The 22192-nt window shown below is 36.8% G+C and overlaps 2 protein-coding genes across 7 annotated transcripts; one reads left to right on the forward strand and one right to left on the reverse strand.

Annotated features, from left to right (window-relative positions):
• Window positions 1–101: 101 nt before the first annotated feature.
• Window positions 102–21690, reverse strand: LOC122718172 (protein PALS2). 6 transcript variants are annotated; one of them, XM_043942978.1, is made up of 9 exons: window positions 21467–21688; window positions 15574–16598; window positions 13829–13944; window positions 5256–5555; window positions 4031–4267; window positions 2901–3375; window positions 2381–2715; window positions 1672–1746; window positions 102–1451 (listed from the first exon to the last, which is right to left on the reverse strand). In XM_043942978.1, the coding sequence occupies exons 2-9, from the start codon at window positions 15668–15670 to the stop codon at window positions 1275–1277; spliced, it is 1812 nt and encodes a 603-aa protein (XP_043798913.1). In that variant the 5' UTR covers window positions 15671–16598; window positions 21467–21688; the 3' UTR covers window positions 102–1274. The 6 variants fall into 6 exon arrangements, with proteins under 6 accessions (XP_043798913.1, XP_043798911.1, XP_043798915.1 ...); XM_043942976.1 differs by lacking the exon at window positions 15574–16598 and having other exon boundaries at window positions 18825–21688; XM_043942980.1 differs by lacking the exon at window positions 15574–16598 and having other exon boundaries at window positions 21467–21687.
• Window positions 10864–11554, forward strand: LOC122718174. The gene is made up of 2 exons (XM_043942982.1): window positions 10864–11226; window positions 11416–11554. The coding sequence occupies exons 1-2, from the start codon at window positions 10948–10950 to the stop codon at window positions 11518–11520; spliced, it is 384 nt and encodes a 127-aa protein (XP_043798917.1). The 5' UTR covers window positions 10864–10947; the 3' UTR covers window positions 11521–11554.
• Window positions 21691–22192: the final 502 nt, after the last annotated feature.

Here is a 22192-nt window from a genome sequence, read left to right on the forward strand (position 1 = left end):
CTGAAGCAACAAATATAAGATCAAAATATTATAATCTATAATTCCAGATAAATAAGGATAATGGAAATGATGATAGTGAAGGTAATAATAATTCAAATTCGTAACAAACGCTCGATAAATTTTATTTTTCCATGTATCACGTGACATGATCGGAATTATCCAACTAAATAATGTACAGCAATTTGCAATGGTTGTGTTTTCGTGTGCATATGGGTTAGAATATTAGAAAAAACGTATTATTAAATGTCTTATGTAAAACTCTCGAGTATAAGAGAATATCTCGACATAGTAGGTCTTCGCCGCAAGCCAATTAAAAAGTTGCGCTATTAAGGCACTCTATGCCAGGAATATGTTTAAGGTGCACGAACGGTACAAACAGGATTCATGAAATATATAATATATAATATGTTTTATATATAGATATCTCTATAAAAGAAATGAAAGTACATCATGTATGACAAATGGTAAATAAATGTACGTACATATACAGATTCGTGATTTAAGAGAAATTAAAACTAGATATATCCTAAAAATAATTGGACGGCGGTCTAATGTATATTTTAATAGTGATTCATTTTTAATTAATCATTCTGAATGATGAAGGGGAATGTATGCGAAAATTTTTAAAACTACTATATAGTAAATTAACAATAATGTTAACAAAATTTACATCAATTTTCTGTAATTTTTCTATTATTTTCTTGTCTCTTTTAACAATATCTATTTCTAGAATATCTTATTTATATATAAAAATCTTTTACAAAATTTAAAAGATAAAAGGGTCGTTAAATTTAAAACGAAATAACGTAAATGCTCTACGATTGTACTTGTTAGAAACGGCGTCATCGATATTATCTCTCATTGACTTTCATAGTCCGATTTCACTATTCGTAGTAGCACAGTGGGCGTATTTGAAGCTTTTTGTTTTCATTTCAATAAAAGAATTCTTTGCTCGTTTGAAAAACCTTGGATACCATATTTTTCTTTATTCGAGTCGAGTGCGTCATTCGTTTAAAAATATCTATACATTCGATCTAGACAATATACACAACACATTAAAATTCTTTATACACATAGTACGATCATAAAATTGTCCCATTGCACAATGCTATAAATATAATCGTAATAACAATGCACTCGACATCGAACTTGATAAGGTATTAAAGGTCGGTATTATCACGTATTTCGCAATATAATAATTAATTTATTCACTCGAAATATCGAGTTTTAGTCAAATTTTTTGAAACTATTTGTTTTCTTAGTCTAAATGATATTTAATATATCCAATTCACCGGAACCCATTGATGTTCAGTTGCTAAAGCATCTAACGCGGCGATCACTTGTCTAAATGTATTGTCGAAATCTTCGTTCACAATCACCAGATCAATATATTTTTCGTAAGCACGCTGCAAAGCCGCAGATTCTTCCAAAGTAGCCTTCAAATCGTCTTCCTGAATCAATAAGAAATAAATTTAATTTAATTGCATTTTGAAAAGTTTGAGGTACGTATAATCAATGTGTGTCTATTGATTATGATTTCTCTTTGAACATTATATTGAATATTATATGATTTTGTACAGTGGTAAATTTTTAGCAGTTACTACATATCTACAAGCAATTACACTACATTAAAAAAATGAAGAAAAAAATGAATTTGCATGCAGTACAAACCTCGTACAACGAAGCAAGGGATTCCAGTGTTCTGGCTCTTCTCGAACTGTATCTGATGGAACTCTGGCGGTCAAACTAGCAAAGCCAACATCAAATACATACAAAAGATTAAATAAAGAACGCTACATAGATTTGAGAAAAATGGGAATTGTACGATGGGAAATATGTAAAAATATTCAATATAAATCTAAATGGAATAGGAAACATAATATTTAAAAATGAGTTTTATGCAAAATGAATTTTATAGGAGAAATAAATTGTTTCAATCGAACGAAAGTGCATGCGATACATGTACAATAGGCAAATTACACGTATTTACACGACGACGGCAAACAGACTGGCAGGCAGAAATTTGAAAAATTGTATCGTAAAATATTTGATAATTATGTTTATTTGAAACGATTTGTGCCGTCGATATGTTTCTTTTTTATACAAATTTCATCTATCAAATTATTCTTTTGCAAACTTCTCCTTTTTATTTTTCATATAAAAATTGGAAAATGTTTTAAAGAATTATATAAATTTATATAAATGTTTTTTCATTTTTCAAATCTACAATAAGATGAATAATTAAGTAGCATTTGTAAATAATATTTCATAAACATAGATTTTTTTGATTTTTTAATATTGATCATATCCGAAACAAATTTATAATTTTTATATTAGAAAAAAAGAAAGGAAAAAAAAATAGAATCTGTTATATAATTACCGTCAAATTTCGACTACTCGTTCCAGTCGATCTTTGTAAATCGTACAGCCATTTCAATTGTTCCATTCCTGGCGCTGCTATGAAGATGACATAAGGCATGAATTCCGTGCTGTTATGAAGTATCTTCAAAGCTGCTGGACTACAATCCAAAACACACATTTTCCCTGCTCTAATTAATTCTCGCACAGAATCCAATTTTGTACCATACAAATGGCCACCATGTTCTCCGTACTCGAGATACCGATGCTCTCTGATGTCTGTTTCCATCGATTCGCGATCGATAAACCAATAGCTTTTGCCATCCTCTTCGAGTACTCTGGATGGTCGTGATGTATCTAAAATGATATCAGTGAGTAAATATTACAGTTCTAATACTTAAGAGCGAAGCTTTTTATATTATTTTATTAGCTAATTTGATTACAATTGAATAAATTATTATATAGTATAATAATAAATTCGTCAATTTTGTGTATCATTTTAGACAAGATTTTACCATCATATAAATAATTATGATATTTACACGGAACAATGGTACCAAACTTCTCAGGATCACTATTTATCAGCCTATTCTTCAATGTCCTACGACCAACACCTCTCGCACCGACTAAAGCCAAGGTTTTACGTCTAAAAGGTGGCATCCTGGCTACTTCTTCATATAACAAAAGTTCTGCACTATCAAATTCACCGTTAGACTTCGATTGATACATCTTTCTTTTCTTCTTTTTAGAAATCTTGGTCCCACAAATGCTAATTTTGTGTACAAAGTCAGCTTCCGGTGGAACAAACGCTTTCCTTCGTTCTTCCAGTTCCAAAGATGGGATTAGCCCAGGTGGACCTAAACCTTCACCTTCGACTCTTCGAGCTTGCCACCAGTTTGGATCCGCCTGATCCACGATTTGTAGTACATCGCCTTTTTGGAACGGAAGTCCAATCTCTCTACATGGTAAAAGAGTATCTTCTGATGGATCGTAGTCGAAGAGCGCTCTCATGTAACACTGTAATGGAAAATAGGTATTTTTCATATGAATGAATTTTATTTTACTAATTTTGCTATGTTTGTTTCTTTTACGTTTCATTAATTTTAATTTTTTATAATTTTTGAAAAATTTTTTTATTCATATTGCATTCTTATTTTTAAAGTGTAAGTTTTTGTAAATTTAAATTGTTTCATGATTTTTATTTTTAAAGTGAAATTTTTATAATTTTAATTTTTTAATTTTTTTCGCTTGTATATTTTATTTGATAAATATCATCAATATTAATTCTATTTACAAGTTTTTATTATAAAAAACGATCATGACACACATGCTATTATACTTTAGTTTTCAACAATTATTTTTATATTTAGAATATAATTTTAATAGAAGGTTGACTATATCTATTGTCTAAATTTTATAAGCAAAACAGTAAAATCTATAGTTTAAAACCAGTTAATGTTGATAAACTGTTCATTGAAACCATATGTTCCATATGGATGTCATTAAAATGAATGTAAAGGCTTCAAGAGGATTAAACATATTTTTGAATATTGTTATACACAAACATTTTCAAATACATTGGCTATTTTAAATTCAAATTTATTCAATAATTATTCAAGAAGTAATAAAAGTTCCTTATTAATTTATATATCAAAAATTACCCTTCTCTTACCGTGGATTTTACAGGTCGATTGCCATCGGTGGCGATACCAGGCGCCAGCTTCAGCGACAAATTCTCCTTTGCCTCGTGAATGGCTTCCTGAAGCTCCTCAGGGTTGTGAACTTCCTTTCCATTTACTTCGAGAATCACCTCACCGGTTCTAAGAAGTCCTTGGCGGGCGGCCGTGCTTCCGCCCAGGATCCTGGCGATGATCAAGTTGCCAGATTCGTTGACTTGCACTGTTAGGCCCTGTGCAAAAACGGACCAGTGAAAATAAACTTCATTTCCGTTGAACATGACCAGGTTTGCCATTTAATACATTTAGACAACAATTGGTGATTCTGTGTCTAATTCATTTTTGTTAGTAGATTCTCACAATTTACCTTGTTTACGAAGACTTAATGTTTCTATTTGAATATAAACAAACCTGATGGAACAGAATATTCACGATCATGATTCTTGCACTTTTGTTTGTCGAAAATACATTTGGCGGGGAATGTTATGAGATGCGTTTCAAAAGTAACTTGGAATGTAAGATACCGGACGAGGAAATATAATATTCTTTTGAACGAGAATTTCGAATTCAAGAATTTAATATATCCAAAAAAAATGAATAATCAATTTCTTTCGGACGAAAAATTTATTATCTTCCTGTTAAAATATTTGTATATAAAGTTTTATTGATATAAAGTTTGAAACTTTAGCCTGTAGTTTGAAAAAATATATTAGATTCATCATCGTAAAAGCCACGTGGTCTCGAATCATTGCATGGATAATAAACGTTCCGAATTATTTATGAATCGCGAGTGGCATTTCCGTCTTTTCTTCGTGTTAAATCCGATTCGGAATGGAATATCAAATTTTCTCACGTGATGGAATAGTAAACTTCTAAAACTAGAATCCACGATTGAGAAAGTTGGCGCGGACACTTGTATATTTCTTTGTTGATCGTTCGAGATGTGTTCTCTCGTCAGCCACACTTTCTTCGTCGGCGGAACGAATCGATGAATCGCGAAAATTAACCTGATCCTCCAATATTCTCAACTTTTGGGGGATCCAATTAAGAAATTTACAAATCCATTTGTTTGAAAAAATTTTGAAAATATTTTTCCTTATATTATATCTTATCTTTGGAATGGAATATTCTGTAGCGTGTGACATCTTCAAAATATTTTCTACATTAAAAAAATTTCTACATTCAAAAAATTCTGTTGTCTGAATTAATATGAATTCTCACCAGGGGTTCATCGGGCTGCCTTCTGAGGCCGACGACTCTGACGGCTTCCATCCTCTCGTTAGTGGGCATCGTCAGTAACGACGGTTCCGGCTTCGACGGTGGCGCTTCCTTCCTCTCGACGACCGCGTCGTGGGTCTCCAGGAGCGCTTTCAGATGCGAGCTCCTCAGCAATCGCACGAGCTCCCGCGCGTTCTCGTCCCTCGAGGAACGGAGCGCGTGACACACCTCGTCGACGATATCACAAACGGAGGAGCATACCGGTTCCACGTGGAGTGGAGGATCCTCCAGACGCTCTTGGACCTGCAACAGCCACGACAGTCGAGTTAAACTTTCGTGGGAACTGGTTTTCGTTCCGGCCCTCTTCCGTTCGACTAACGAGACTTTTTCTTAGTTCTCAAAATCCTCCAAGATAAGATTCTCACTTTGGAAAGTTTATCTGCCGGATTATTTGGTATTTTTAATTGTTGGGTTCCAACAAAGTGGAAATTTAGAAGTAAAAATTTTATCAGTGATCGCAATAATTGTATTGCATATTATTTTTATTACTAATGTTTTTGCAAATGTTTATCGAATGGGTCGATTTTCATTGAAGAAATAAGTCAGTCCATCGAGCTGCTCGTCTCGATCTCCTTTCTGGGCTACGTGTATACACAACCAAAGCCACAAACAGTGAACGGCTTAGCCAGTTGTGAAAGTCGAAACGGGTTTCCGCATTAAATTCACCGTACGAGGAACCTTGATTGCTCTTCGTCCCTCTCGTTTAACTCGAGAGAAATGAAAGTTCTCAGACTGCTTTTGACTCAAATGTTTCACAAATTTAATTATTTTCACGATGCTAAAGATATTTCTCTTTTTTTCTCCCTCTTATCACTAAAACTAAAATTTTTCTCGCGCTAATTTTTGCACTCAGTTTTTCGTTTCATAACTCGATAAAAAATTATGAGAATTTTCTGCCAATCGTTCAAAAGTGAAATTATTATTATTGCGCAACCGACGACCCGGCGTCAACGAGGTTTGATTGGATTAGTGTCGACTACGTAAGGCTGGTGTACTCCGCATTGAACCAGCCAATGCAACGATACAACAATGAAAGAGTAATTACGAAAGTAGGTCGGTGTTTCAGAACCACCTTCGAGAATGCTTGATACCTGAACACCGCGACGGTGTAACGCCAGCCAAAGAAAATAATCACTGTATAATTTTTTTTCTTTCTTTCGATACATAGAAAATCACGTAAAAATCATAACGTATACAATTTTATCAATGCCAATCGAAATTATCATAACGAGTGATAAAGAACTATATGAATGCATATATAATAAGACACTACGAATAAAACGTTTATTAATTAGGCTTAACGTATTATTACGGATAAAAGACTTATTAATAATCTTTTTTAATACCAATGCTTATCTACTCACAGGCTATTAATCAATTTTGTTAGTGAACGAGTAATCTCAAAGTATCAATAATGACATTTTAATGAAAAATACGAATATTTAATGACAGTCTAATTAACTTAAATATTAAAGTAAGTAAATGTTATCTAAAACATTTCAACTGTAAGAAACTAATATCCCACAATTTTTCAATTACAGTTTTCCTATCAATCTTTTTCCCAATTAAACGTTGTGAAACTAATCGAATAATATTTTCTTACAGATACGAAGCATTTGCGAATGGAAATTACTTGGCGAAACTGTCGAAGTGGCTTGTTATCCACGGCCACGATGATTCATCGCCGAATCATTCGCGTCGATACATGTGCATCGCAGATGCACGCTACTTTTCTTTCCACGATTCGGTCCCAGCATCGAGGATATGAATCACGACACGACACTGGTTGTGAAAAAATTGCGCTTCCCCATAAAATCGAAAAAAAAAAATTGTATATCGAAAAGAGTCCGCAAGATCTTCGACTTTTCGATCTCTCGACCCACGCGACTACATAAATCAACATGGAAAATCAAAGAACACGAGTCCTGTTTTCTTTGAGACTTTAGGGAAAATAGATTATGATTTACGAGGAGGAGTGTGATTTCGATCGTTCCATTAACGTTTGTTAATAACCATCTTATGAATTATTAACTCAAACTTTGATCTTCCGTTTGAATAATCTATTTTTTTTTTTTATTTTCAAATTAATGCAAATTATTTTTCGACCGATGAAAGCTGAAGAGAAGAGAATTAATGGAAGAAAAAATTGGGTGTATAAATTAATCAAAATTCGACGTCGAAGGTATTTATCCATATGTTGGAAAATTGTCATTATCGTACACATGAATTATATCGCATTTATCATGGAAATGATGATAGAACAGCTGGCATTCAACAAACGTTGCAACCTATAATGAATTCTTCTGTTCTTCCGTGACGTCCCTGAAAAAAACCTCTCACGAAACAAACATCAGGATTGATGAATAGCAAGTCCCTTGTTACGTGTATCAATAATTTAAATTGTTTATTATTTATTATTTATTATTACCACGATTCGAATGACTGCCCATTTCCTAACTATTTTTCTCAGCTCCGTTATACTTCGATACTTTTGGGGGGAAAAAATCACTTGTTTCTTCTTTCAAAAACAACATCATGAAACGTAGAGCATACTACGATTATTACGATACGATTTCCAAGAAAGCGCTCAACTATTATTCATTTCGTTCCCACGAAAAAAAAAAAAGAAAAACACGTCACAAATAGAACAATTCATCCTCGACACAATTAAAAGACAAGACTTTATCTTTCCTTCGATTCTTTGAAAATTTCACGTTTTGATCACAGATCGCGTCTACGAAGAGATCCAGCCGCCCAATCTCGAGATCCACTGATCACACGACGCCAAGAGGGGCCAACGGTCAACAAATCCCGCTTTCTCTCGATCTCACGTGTCGCTGTAGCGTGTAACAGTAACAGTCCTACGACGCGATCTCAAATCGATCTGCCAAATCCAGATTTCTGTCGTCCAAAACTCGTCCGAAACTCGCCACCAGCGAGACCAGAATTCCTCTACGGGAATATATCGAAAAGAAATCACGACTTACACACGAAACGCGAAGAAACGCCGAGGCAGAGGTCGCCTGTCTCCCAGCTAGGACGCTTCTGTTTGGAGAACCGATTGGCCTCCTCTCTCCTGCAACTGGAGGATACGCCGTATCGATCGGCCAGGGACGTGAGGGTTCCACTCGGCCGGAGACTATTCACGGGGGGAAACTGATGAAGGGTTTCCACGAGGATAAACCAAGGTTTGGATGACACGCACACCGTGTGTGTTGCTTAGGTAAGCGGCGTCAGAAAACTGCCGCGCCTACTGACGTTTCTTTCGCCCCCACCTTCGAGCCAGCTCGTTCAGGCTGCCCGTCTGAAACAGGTGGGGGCCCTTCTTCGGATGGTATGCAACACTCCGCTACGTTCGGCGCAGGGCCGTCTACGCGCAACAGACTCCCTCCCCCCTATTATTTTTGATCTTCGTAAATTTCGAAATAATCAGTTATTGCATTTTTTCAACTGTTTCACAATCTTGATGTTCGTTGTTTAATAGCGGACAATTGATAGATCATCGAATAATTCAATGAAATTTTCAATTTTTTTTGGAAAATTTGTAAATTTAGCGCATACGATTGGATAAAATTTGTTTCGTCGATATCTTTTGAATTTGATGAGATGGTGTTAACCATTCTTGTTAACGATTGTATGTTAAAAGTAGAGAAGCGTGGATTCAGATAGGTTATCCCGTCACGTGATAATATTATTATCTATCCTGGTATCATTGTCGGGACTTCTAGCGCGTCTTTCGAGACAGGAAAGCAACGATGTTTAAACGGAGTGCCAACATGTGAACGTGTCTCGTTGCGAGGAATGTTAAATATCCTAGAAGAGGTAGAGGGATCGCTCATGCTACTCGAACATTCCGATTGCGTATGCTATTCGCGTGTGAAAGTGAACACACACAGACGAATCTTTCGTCTCGTCCTTGGACATATTTTCGTGACTACTCTAATCGATTCTTTGTGTCAACTTTCAGCGCCGAGATCGCTATCATCACGTTATTCTCGCCGATCTAAAGAATCATGCAACTTGGCTAGATATGATAAGTCGTGGTAAAAATAGAAAAGAAAAAAAAAAAAAAAAGAAAAAACTCTGGTCATCGACACCGATCGGTTTGTAGATCTCGCGACACAGGTAGACCCTTCTCAAGATACTCAATAATCCGTTACGCGATACAACGGGATCGTATAGCTCCGGTGTTAAAGACACTATCGCTGCCATAACGTTAACGAGATTGCGGTTGCATTGACGATTAAGACAGAATTTCATATTCCTTCGTACGTTTAAAATTAGAACGTGTTATTAAATTATCCTTTACCAACGGGCCTACAATATTACAAATTTTCTAAAAAACAATTCTGATTCAAAAATATTTACTTTAAATCGATAAGATCGTATTAACCCTTTGCACTCCTTAATTTTTTTTTTTACCTACAACTCCTTAATTCATTTATAAAAAGGATCTACAAAGAGTCTCAATAAAATATTGTGTAAACTATTACAAACTATTTGAAAGAAAAAGGAAAACATTTTAAATTATTTTAAAAGCTACGTTGTATAATATCTAGCTCAGACATAACAGTCCCAAGGGTTAAAATTAAAACTTAATTACACGCGAAAAGAAACGCGAAACGCATCGTTTCACACACAAAATTTCATTCTGGACACAACAAGATCAACAATGAAATAACCCAATCCCTTTAATCTCCCCACTCCTTGCATCACCCATGGCACTCGGTGACGTCGGCTACGTCCCTGTCCACATACACGTGCATCAATGTCGCACACGCGTGCTCGTCCCTTCGCGCGATTACAAAGCTGGTTGAAATTACATACTCGCCTGTATGTGTGTACGCGTGTATACGCGAGTGCACGCGACGCGGCCTCGCGGTTTCTGCGCGAGGGGGGAAGATGAGCGATGACTGCCGACCCTCGGGCCAATTGGACGGGTCCTCGCGGTCAATTACGGCGGATATAAGACGAGCAGCGGCGACGATTTGCCAATTAACAGGCCACGGGATTATTATTCACGATTCGTGAAATCGTGATCTCGTGAAATCTGCTTCGCTTCCGATTCACGCTTTGCTTCTTCCCTTCGCAGGAAGCGGCTTTGTTCCAGGGAAGGACCTGGTCGCGGTTTCCGCTTTTCGGCCGCCCGTCGAATTGAAAGAAAGGTGATTGGAGGGGAGAAAAAGAGGGGGGAGTAGGAGACCGGAAGAGGAGTTAGTTATTAGTGGCGGGATTGGTTGTTGTTATTGGTGGAATTATGGTGCTTTTACGTATTTCGATATGGGTATTGCGAATCGTGTTTTAGTTATAATAGTTAGAGTAGACTTTATTTTTATTAATTGCAACGGGTGCAAAGCGTATTTATTATTTTTGTATTATATTAATTTTTCATAATCGCTATAAAAAGATATAAAAAAAAATATAAAAATATAAAAAAAAATAAAATTAAAATGTAATATAAAATTCGATATAAAAAGACAAATTAAGTTAGGATATGGTCATATGGTTTATTAACTCTATCAATTTATTTATTATGACCTCTCGGCCCAATTAGACAGGCGTTAACGACGTTCCTGCTCGTGTCTGATTAAGACACTCCCTAAACGTACCAATCTTCCTAGAAGTTATTCACAGAATGCAGCAGAAGAAATACGAAAGAATCTCGAGGAGAATCACAGTTCTCACACTTTTCCACCAAATTTACTTTGGTCGTGTGATCAAGCTTTTCACGCTTGTTTTCGACGGTTTTCAAAAGACACAGTCTCACCACTGTCTGTCAACTGTTCCCTATTGTTATCTTGGAGTCGAGCCGGAAACGGACACCGGTTTCTTAACGACTTTTCGACACCAGACGGGACTTCTACCTGCCGATCTCGAAGAACGGGATGGAATGTGGGCCTGGCAGGTGCGTAAGGTGCGTATGTACATGTGGACGAGCCTTAACGTCTCATAGGTGAGCCGCGTGCAGTCGATCGAGAACAAGATAATGCGTTTTGGGTCACGAAGAGAGTTACTGGCTGGCTCCAAGAGTCACAAGTTTTTTCTTATATTTCGAAACATTTTTAGATAATAATGTAATATCAAACTTCTTCTCTTTTTATAGTTCTCCGAGAATTTCAAGGAGAAAGAAGTTGACCCGTTGTTGGACCATTTCCAATGGAACTTTACCCCAGAATATCGAGACATTTTTCAAAAATTTATTAGATAACGCATAACTAAGTCGGATGAAGATTCAGAAAACATAAAATATTAAGACGAGGAACAGCAAAGAAACTTATTGGCGTAATTGGTCCAAAAACTTTCGCGTTGGATACGTTAGATATATTTTGAATAAAATTATTCAAAAAAAAAAAAATAAATAAAAATATTAGAAACGAAAATAAATATAGAATCTTCAGGAGAATACTTTTTCAATCAACTGTACATTTCGACGTGATTATTACGCGATGGAGAAAAAACTGAGAGGAAAGATGACGTAGATGATCACGTCGCTGGATTTATATTCACTCGATCGATAGATAATATGTAACATATTCATCGAAAGTGTGGTTCCGCGATTCCATGGCAAATCTGTGTCACGACCGAAATAATACGAACGTTTCACGTGGCCGTGGTGGCAAACGACGCGTGAAAAGAAATTGGTGTAAATCCTGTTTCTAAAATTTCGTCAATTGGAGTTTACATGATATCTCATACACCAGGAACTTAAATGGTATAATTATCTTGAATTTCGAAGAAATCAAGTTAGTTCGCGTATAATGAAATGTTGACTCATCTTTGGACAAGGAGGATGATATTGAAATAAAGGATTTGAATGAATATTCAAATTTTTTTTATGAATATATTGTTGGAAGCCTTTTAAAAAGTTTAGTCTTTTAAATGATGATGAATGCAAAGAGTAAGACTGATGTGAAGGATGTCATAATTAATACGAATAAGTATAATGTTATTAATTAGCAGAACGATATTCTGAATTTATAAATTATTATATAAACAAGGTAAGAGAAATTGTGAACAATTTCTTGAAAAGAATTTTTGAAAGATATATTTAAAAATTCATATTTTCTTGCTTAATTTTCAGAATTTTATCAGATGAAGCAAGATTCGATTCTGATATAAGATTCAAGAAATTTAAAAGTTAATGTAAAATTTAAAAGTTGATGTATAGATGATAATATCTTTTGTAAGTTGTTTAAGTAACGCGTTAAACGAACATTGATGGATTGTATAGTGGAATTATTGATAGACATTGTATAATGTGGATTAAACAATGGAACGACACAATAGTACCTTGATGAACAAGAATACAGCTGTTGAAACTATTTTTTTTTTTTTTTCTAATTAGGTAAGGTATATATCGTAATGAAACAAGAGATTGAAACTAAAAGTTGAGTAAAACAAATTTGTACTATAATTAATTATAAAATTGAAACGAAATCGAAAATGAACGACGACATACTTATTAACGTGGCAGAAAATTACACGTAACAAACCAAGTGATATTTTTATTAAAAGAAAAAGATAAAACGTTGAAACATTAGAAAGTGAAAAGAGAAAAAAATACGTTTGAAATATACATTTTATTTAAAAAGATAAAGATAAAAAAATGAATCAAAAAACCAAGTATCTTCGTGTATAAAATTCTCTTAACAAAGCCCAGCAATCGAACAATAAAAAATAGAATAGCAACACAGACTAAACGACGACGAATCCAGCTGTTCCATCGCACGAGTATCTCTCCTATTTATAAGAACGAGCTAAGAAACCGATCCCAGACGAGTCTCGAGGAAGAAACGGGTTCAACGACACGAAGGATTTTTACCGAACGCGGCGAAGAGACGAGTTACGTTTTTCGTTTCACAATGTTGAATATACGAGGATTTCACGGCAGACGAACAATCTCATAAATGAACATCTCTTTCTCGTAAAATCGAGCGGCCGCCGACCGTAGTAAACACGTGGCACGTGCATGTGTCTCGAGTTATCCACTCTCATCGCGCATGATCCAACGACGCACACTATTGTTTATTTCATCGATGCCAAAAATAATACACAAACGCGAATAATGGTTGCAATTAATCGAGTTAAAGAAAAATTAAATTGAAAAAGTTGTAAAGCGTTTGTTCAAGCGCTAATAGATCTAAGGAGTCGACTGAACGTTTGAAGGCAAGAATCACTGGTATTCACTCGGAAACATTTTTTTCTAAAAAATCTTTTTTAGAATTTAGAATAACAATAACATTTTTTAAATATTAACTTTACTTTCAAAAAAAGAAATCACTTCACAGTTTAATTCCTTTATCGTTTGCGAAAAATGTGTGTCCATCGCCATAACCTTATAGTTAACAGAATATGGATTAACCTCAAAACTTGAAATGCACAATTTTAATTGTTCGAAGGGAATTTGTACAAGATTTTCGATCTCGCGTAGATTTTATCGTAACAATTGAAAGCAAAATGGAAGGAAGATGATGTAATATAGGAGGAAACTGCAATGAAAACTATTGTTCACTCACCTTAACCAGAGACGTGACTACAGGGCTGTCCAAGAGGCCTTTGAGAAACAACAGATCCGTGTCGTCGGCCACCTTGCCCAGTTCCTCCAGGTTGTCGCGTACGTGCATGAAGGCGGCTGGAACAGTGACCAGGCACTTTTCCATAACACCGTGTTACCTCGTCGTGCGCGAAGGGCAACGACACTGCCGGCACGAGCGTCGTCGTGAGGGTGTAGAAGAGCGACGCGAGGGGATGCCGGGTGTGGCCATTCGTCGGATCAATATTGGGATATAGCCACAGGTGGCTGGAGACGGAGCACGAGACATTTCGTTGGAAATGGGAGAATGGATTTTTAAATATTAATTTTAGAATAGAAAATTCATTAGACGATATAAAATTTCTCATATATCGATTAGTCAAGATAACCAAAAGTTCTGTGTTATTGCATATAGGTTAGGAATAAAAAGTTATATAAGAAAAAAAAAAAAAAAAAGGAAGAAAAGAAATTCTAAAGTAAAATTTTGATTTACGTACAAATTGATATTTGGATTAATGAACTTGTGGATCAAAATAACGGTAACGTATCGTTAAAAATTTGGATAATTATTCGATATTATGAATATAATTTTACAAGATTAAGATCCTATTACGTTCTTCCTTCATACATATAAATGAATATTAGATTTCGATACGCATTGCTGATAGTTACCGTTAATGACAGGTTTATATTTTTTTTTCAGATCAGGCGGCGTAATTAATGAGAATCTGAGAGAATTATTCAATTCTCGATTCTAAATTTTAACTTATTGAATATCTCTATAACACCGTCGTGATCTAGAGCAAGCTCAAGGACCAAAGAATCATTGTGCCGCTAACAATAGTCTTCTAGTTGGTGTCAATTAACATTGAATCCATTCACAAGTGCCGGGACTAATTAGTGCCACAAACGGATTTCGTTCCATCTTTTCACTCTCGTTCGGCTTTAATTTACGGAACAATTTTCAAGGGGAACGTATTTATTTTTCGAGAAAAATTTATCGGTGAGGCAACTTGTCGAATCAATTGTATCTCCACGCTTTACGATGTCGCTTAATTATCGGAAAGGAGATCATATTTCAGGTTCGAGTAGCCGTGATATACGATGACTGGCCACTTGAATGTACGACGATAAGTAATGTCGACGAGGAAACGTTTGCATGATAAATGCATGTAGTTACACGAAGCCATCGAACCACGAATGCATAGAGGCGGACTATGGCGATCGCGTATCGTCTTTCCAGAGCGCCTCGACCTATTTCTCGTCTGGTTTAGAGAGAGAGAGAGAGAGAGAGAGAGAGAAAGAGAGAGAGAGAAAAGATAAAAGTTTTAAACCAGTTTTGACGCGAAAAGGAACTGATGAATATTTTTCGACAGAAGTTATACGTTTTTGTCTCTTTTTTAGATTATTTATTTCTTTAATATAAAATCGAGGAAAGAAAATAAAGAGGAAGAAAATAAATTTGCAAGAGAGTATTTTGATTCGCCAAGGACCAGAACGAAATGCGTAAACGCGGCGGAATAATATTTAGATACGGGTAAAGTTTGTTCGCAGCGCCTAGCTGGAGAAATACGAGGGAATACTTGGATTCGTAAAATCTTGAGACTAAATATTTCTTCTTAATTTTCAAGGAATCTAGACATCGAAAACTTGTTCGATTTCTAAGTAAGTAGGTAAAAAAACTAAACGAATTCGTATCTCCTGATTAAATTATTAATCGGCTTTTACCATTTTCTATGTGATACAGTTTGGCGCCATTCACAGCGTCGATGCTGGCTAGCAATCGCCGGTCTTCAATTTTCTCCTTTCTCCCGAAGAAAACCATTTCGACGTTCTTCCTGCACCGATCAGTCCACTACAAACTCTACACTTTCAAAACCACCCTTTCAAACTACAGATCACACATTATTCACACTCCCTTTATTCGACTACCTCTTTCCTTTTATATATTTATCATCGAGTATAGAGTGACGCCAGTATAGAAAGAAAACACGATCATTCTTAAGCGTTTCGTGTCGTATGAAAAATAGTGTGTCTTTATACTTTGTAAATATTGTCACAAGCACGCGATAAAACCGATCTGTTTTCCACTTAACGGTGATTACTAACGGTGTTCCTTTTCCAGCACGTGTCCTGGCATATTCATCACTTTCGGTAGTCGAAGCGAAGTGTGTTTGCAAAGAGCACCGAGCAAACAGCAGAGGATTTCCTTCGAAGACGTAGTAGAAGCGTGCACAGTGGTCCGTTCCAGGGCACCACGTCACGGTGAATGGAAACGCCGTGTTACACCTGCTTGGGGCCCCTGCCTCGGCCAGGAGACTGAAAGCGACACCCTGTGGAGGTGATGGAACACAACGAAGCTAAGCGAATGTTCGCCGCCTCGCCAACGTCTTCCCGAGCGTTGGAAAATTCGTGACGCTTTTCAAAGGCATCGCGACGAACGCGGCGAAAGTGTTTCTCCCTTTTGTCGCCAACACGGTTCTTTTTTTATCATATCCGACTGGTTGCTCTCTTCGAATTATGCACACGCGCAATTTCGTGACTTGCAGCTCCGTTTCATTCCGTTTCGTGCATTCTCCTTCGGACGATTTTTTGTAAAGGTAAAAATCTTTGTTCTAGTTTACTTGATTTTTCTTGTTATGATTTTAACGGAATCTTTTTTAAACTTTAAAGGAATTCAATCCTCGCTCCTATTTCAAGATCGAATTGATCGATCGTGTAATTTAATCTATCGTTTAATTCATCGACTTCAACTAGAATTAAAAAAAAAAAGATCAAAAATAGTACGTAATTTCATCGAAGCTTAGAAGCTCATTCATCGAATCGAATATGAAGCTCGCTCTCGAATTTCATAGAGAGAAGAATCAAAGACTTTGATCGATCGCTTTGAGAGAGAGAGAGAGAGAGAGAGAGAGAGACAGAAAAGAAAAGAAAAGAAAAATTCAGAAGTATTTGGTCGAGACGCGTGTTGTCGTCGGCGAGGAACGATCGAAACTGACGTTTCCGAGAGATTTCGTCGGGGAACGGTGGATCAAAGGAAGTGGAGAGCTATTCTTATTTTTCCAGGCATGCCAGGGAGGGAATACGAGGAAGAGAGGAACACACGAGGAAACGTAAGCACTACCGGTTAACAACTAAATTCAAGGCTTCTGGCGAGCAAGGGTCCAGAAACGAACTTGGAGGAGGGAGGCCGGTCTCGTGGAGGCAAAAAAGAGAAGAGAAAAAAGAAGTATAGCACTTAAGGAGGAGAGTCTTGAAGTCGACTCTTTTTTGATCGTCAACCCTATTCGCGTCTCGTTTTCATTGCTCCCTTTTTACAATCTCTTGCGGTTCTTCGCTTCCTTTTTTTTCTCTCTTGCGTTTCTTGAGTCGTATAAAAGAATTTATCGTTAAGAGAGTCAAAATAAGTTATTTTACGTGAAAAATCCGTTCGAATTATAGATTTTTTTAAAATTCTATAAATTTCTTTTTCGCGATCGTTTATTTATTTATTTATCTCTCTGTTTTTATTCTTCTTCTTCTTTTTTTTTTTTTTCAGTCAAAGTATCAAGATTATCGAGAGTATTTTTATATCAGTTAATTGAGAGTCAGGCTATTTTAGCATCAACAGATGTTCAACATAGTATATCGATTTTATTGATGTTTATTTTGTCCCAACACTAGAAAAATATATAAGCTCGTGAGACGTTAAATCGATCTTTATAGACACTCTTCCATCAAAGATGTTTCGAAACTTTTTATTTATTAGCTTTATAAAATGCACCATAAAACGTGAAATATGAAACGATAAAACAGTCTGATCCATCCATAACATTTTTTTTTACAAACTTTTTCGATAAACTTTTTACGGAGGGATTAAAATCGTGCGTAAAGGAAATGTTAAATATAAATTTCAAGAAGAAGATAGCAAAATGTAGCTTTTATTACTATAAAAAAAAAAAAAAAAAAAATAACGTAACTTGGAAAGGAGGAGGATTCGAAGAAAAAAGGAGAAATGAATTTCAGAAAATAAAGTATGAATAAAATTAGAATTCTGAAAATTATAATAATTAGAGAGAAAGAGAGAGAGAGATTGTAAATTTTAAAAAGAAGATTTCGTAACGAGTTAATATTTTCACTCAAGGTTTTATGCAGTAGTTTTTGTTATGAACTCTATCGATCGTTCAAGTTTTCCTTTCGAGAGCACGTGTGTTAATATCGATCGCCTCTTTGTTGCAATTTTTCCATGACGTAAAAAGTCTTAGGGATTGGACAAATGCATGAGAACAAAATTTTATTATTCGTTACGTCGGATCGATACGTATTTCATTTAAAAAATTAAATTCTTTAAGTTATTCCAAATTCTTTAAATGAAAAATGGATGGAAAAAAATTTAATAGTATCGAAAAAAATGTTTACAGACATGTCTCAAAGTTTCGTTATCAAGTTAATTTAAGCTTAAGTCGCTTGTTATAACACGTGTGTGTATCGCGGCGTGAAAAAAAAAAAAAACTGGCGCAAGCCAGCATCGATGGTGCTTCCACAGAAATCACGTTAAATTTAACAAGATCACTTCGTGTCAAAAAGGAAAAAAAAAAAAGCTTTAAAGAACAGAAAAAAAAAATAAATGGAAGAACGAGAAGAGACGCAACAGTTCAACAAATATTTTTCTCGTTCGATGAATTTTTATACTTTCGAAAATCGAAATTCCAAGAATATTGGCAAGAATTGTAAAACGGAATCTGTCAAAAAACTTCAAAAGAGAAGAACTGCAAATACAACGAAGATTTAGAAATCCTACACAAATCGAGAAAAAAATCAAATTTAAATTCGAACACGATACTCCACAATAATCGAGACAAATAAATCAAAAGTAGGCTTTGCTTCGAATGCTCGGTCGATAAACAAATCTCTACGCAATCACATACGCTATCGAAATTGATCGAAATATTGATAAAAACGCCTCCACGATCCCCTCTCTCCCACATTTGCACACTCACCGGAAGTGGACCTTAAGTGCGGCAATTCTTTCCTGGGGATGATCGAGGGTAGTCTCGAGCATCCGCAGATGTCCTCGATGTCCATCAACGACTTGCTGTTCTTCATCCTGTCGGAAGATGGTTAAGGCGTACTCGGTCCAAAGTGACTCCAAGCGGCATCACGGATCAGCATGGATCCCAGCCCCGAGCGTTCCACCGACGGGGTCGAACTTGCCTGTATCCACGATCGGCCGGCGACCTTGTCATTCTCCCCGTCTTCGCCCCACTCGAATGTCGCACGTGCTGCGTCGTCCTCCGTCAATCGATCTCCCCGTTTGACGCGAAATCAAAATGGTGGCAGCCGAGGATCTCGGGATCTATTCATAGATCACCGTTCGATGGCCCCCGGTTCGTGGGCTGGTTTCGAGGAGAAGAACGAACGAGGAAGACCGCAACCGGACCTATAAGCCCGCGCTCGATTCGTGTCCGGTACTTATAGCGAGGCATCGCGAGGGGGGTGGGTTTTTGCACCCTCTCTCTCTCTCTCTCTCTCTCTCTCGCTTTGCCTAGACGATTTCGCGACTCGTGGCAACGAGTGCCGCGTGCGTTCGGATCGATCGATAGCAAACGCGCCCACGAAAGGGTAGAAATATTCCGGATTACGACGTCATCGAGTTGGAGGGTAGGCTTCTTATTGCGTGCATTCGCTCGAATGTCGAAGAAAGTTTGGGAAAACTTTTGGATCTTTGATGAAGGGGTTATTTTGGAATGATTTGAAGGCGATTATGAATTATCGAAGGAAAGCAGTGTGGGGATTATTGAATAGATTTTAATTCGTAGCGCTATTAGCGCTATTAGGGTCGTTTTATTGCGCGTTTATTAGAAACGTTTAAAGAAAGCGTTGAATCGAAGTTTAAATTTCGTATCGATCGATGGAATTGTTTCTCACCGATTGCCGTGAAAGTATAGCCATCTGGTGGGAATTATTTCGATTTCAATGGGTAAAGCATACGAATGAAATGTTGGTTCGACGAGTTTACTCATTTTTGCAAAAATTAATAAATCGATCGATCGAAAGGTGTTTTTTGGATAGAGGAAAATTTGTATGGGTGAAAATTAAATTTCGAATTTATCGCGAATCGATCGTCGATAACTTTTTTTGCAGAATTTACTAAATTGTGCGCTGGAGCCACCTATCGGCGCCAGTAGGAAGTAAAGGACGATAGGTTGCATACCCGCAGGCGTTTGAACGATTACTCGATCAACAAGGAATGACGTCACTTGAAAAACGAGATCACGTTACATCATATTAATGCATTCCATAGCCATCCCATTATACACAATATTCTTAAATATCCTGGACTTTTTCTTCTTTAAAGAAATCATCCTATTGCGAATTTTAAAATCGTTTTTAACTTTTATCTTTTCGGATTTTCTTCCTTCAAATTCACATTTCTCGTCAAAGTTTTTCCAACTACAACGAATAAAATATAATCGCCCACAAACTCTCCTTTCGATTGTTTCTTCTTGATCGCATTTCTATAAACCGATGGATTTATAGAAATATCTTCCAGCTTAGGTTTTATCACGCTCGAAATACCGGAACAATAGGCATTCAGCGAAGATTGGTTGATTGGATATGTCGAGGTCGACGATATAAGCGGCTTGTTTCCGGCACTCTTCCGAGCTACGTCACACGAACCGTGTCAAACGAACGTTGAAAGATGCGCGTACTTGGCGGTTCCGCCTAACAGTTCGCGCCTCGACTTTGCTCCACAAAGGTTGCCTCGCATGGCATTGACCTAACGAGTTATCTCATACGCGATGCGTCCTCGGTGCGACCACCTACGCTCTTTATCTGTACGGGCAGATAGACCCGTTGCCGGCCTATTATCTCTTTCATAAATAACATTGCTAATTGGAGCAAAATATGCGGAACTTGATCGACGCGATACACGAAACGAATTATCGCTTCTTCTTCTTTTTTTTTTTCTTTTTTTCTTTTTAAGAATACAACAACCGAAGATGATGTTTTCGCCCGTTGGTTTGGAAGAAACTTTCGAGACTCGCGAGTTTACCCTTTTAACGAGATCTCTGTAAAATTCTGTATCGCAAACAAGTTTCAAGATTGTTTTCGAAGTTGGAACGAAGGAAACATCGAATAACGCCAACGATCCGTCCCGTATCGTTCTCCAACGTAAAATAGAAGTAATTTTCCATAAGCTTAGCAATTGAAAGATTGACTACATGAGAATAGCGTTCGAGGCAAACTCGTACGACACGAATCACGTCACCATTATCACGTCACTGACAGCTTCCTCTTCCTTCACCAATCCGATGGAAATTAAATTTCTTTATCACCTTCTTATAACAATACCTCGACTAGATAGCGCAGTAGTTTAAAAAATTCTTAGAGATTGAACATTCATCGAATTTTTATCCAACTTTTACTACAATTTCACGATTTTATCGTCACGATTTTATCGTCACGATTTTATCGCGTATACGAAACTTGAACTCGAACGCGTGCAAAGTGAAAGATAATCCAACGAATTAGCATTTTTTCTTTTTTTTTTTTTTTTTTTTTTTAGAGGGCACCCGATGCACGCGGCGGGCGATTACGCAAGACTCGTGACGGCAATTCACGCGATAATTTCACCTACGTGCGTTTTTATCGGTCGAGTATCTTTTCCTCGAAACGACGGGCGAAGAATTTGGCCGGGTTATTGACAGGTTGGCCCGTGTTACACACGGATTTATATTCGCCGACGAAGGGAAAAGAACGCGAACCGTTCACCTGGCGCACGGGATGGATACTCGTTTCAGTCGATCGTGTTAATCCGATTTTCGATCTCCCTTCAATTCTCTCTCTCTCTCTCTCTCTCTCTCTCTCTCTCTCTCTCCTCTTCTTTCTTTTTTCAACCAGTCAATCCCGGATGCAATCCTTTACGCGGGCCGTCGACTCTCCTTGACGGATAACGGAATTTTTTCTCGCGCTGCACTCTTATCGTTTTTTTAAAAGCGGTATCGATTATTGGAAGGGGTGGGGGGAGATTATAGTTGTTTTGTAGCGATCGAATGGAGCTAAGTCGATATTGTCGCGATAAACTTGGGTAACCAAGGGAGATAACGACGAGATAAAAGAGAGATAGGATATTGTAAGAAGATGATATTCGCGTGAATAAACAACGCGTTCGAGAAATGTAATCGAATGAAGAATCGATCGAATTCGATATCATCTATTTCTCTAAATCGAAGGACAACGGAATAAAAAAGACTGAAAATAAATCGTATAACATTTCCCTCTCGAGATATCATTTTCCCCAATTACACACCTTACTTTTACTACTATGCCATAGATATCTCTGTCTCTTTCTCGAAATAAAACT

The sequence above is a fragment of the Apis laboriosa genome, unplaced genomic scaffold (assembly GCF_014066325.1).
Source record: "Apis laboriosa isolate Shangri-la unplaced genomic scaffold, ASM1406632v1 scaffold5_cov152, whole genome shotgun sequence".
Classification (NCBI taxonomy): domain Eukaryota; kingdom Metazoa; phylum Arthropoda; class Insecta; order Hymenoptera; family Apidae; genus Apis; species Apis laboriosa.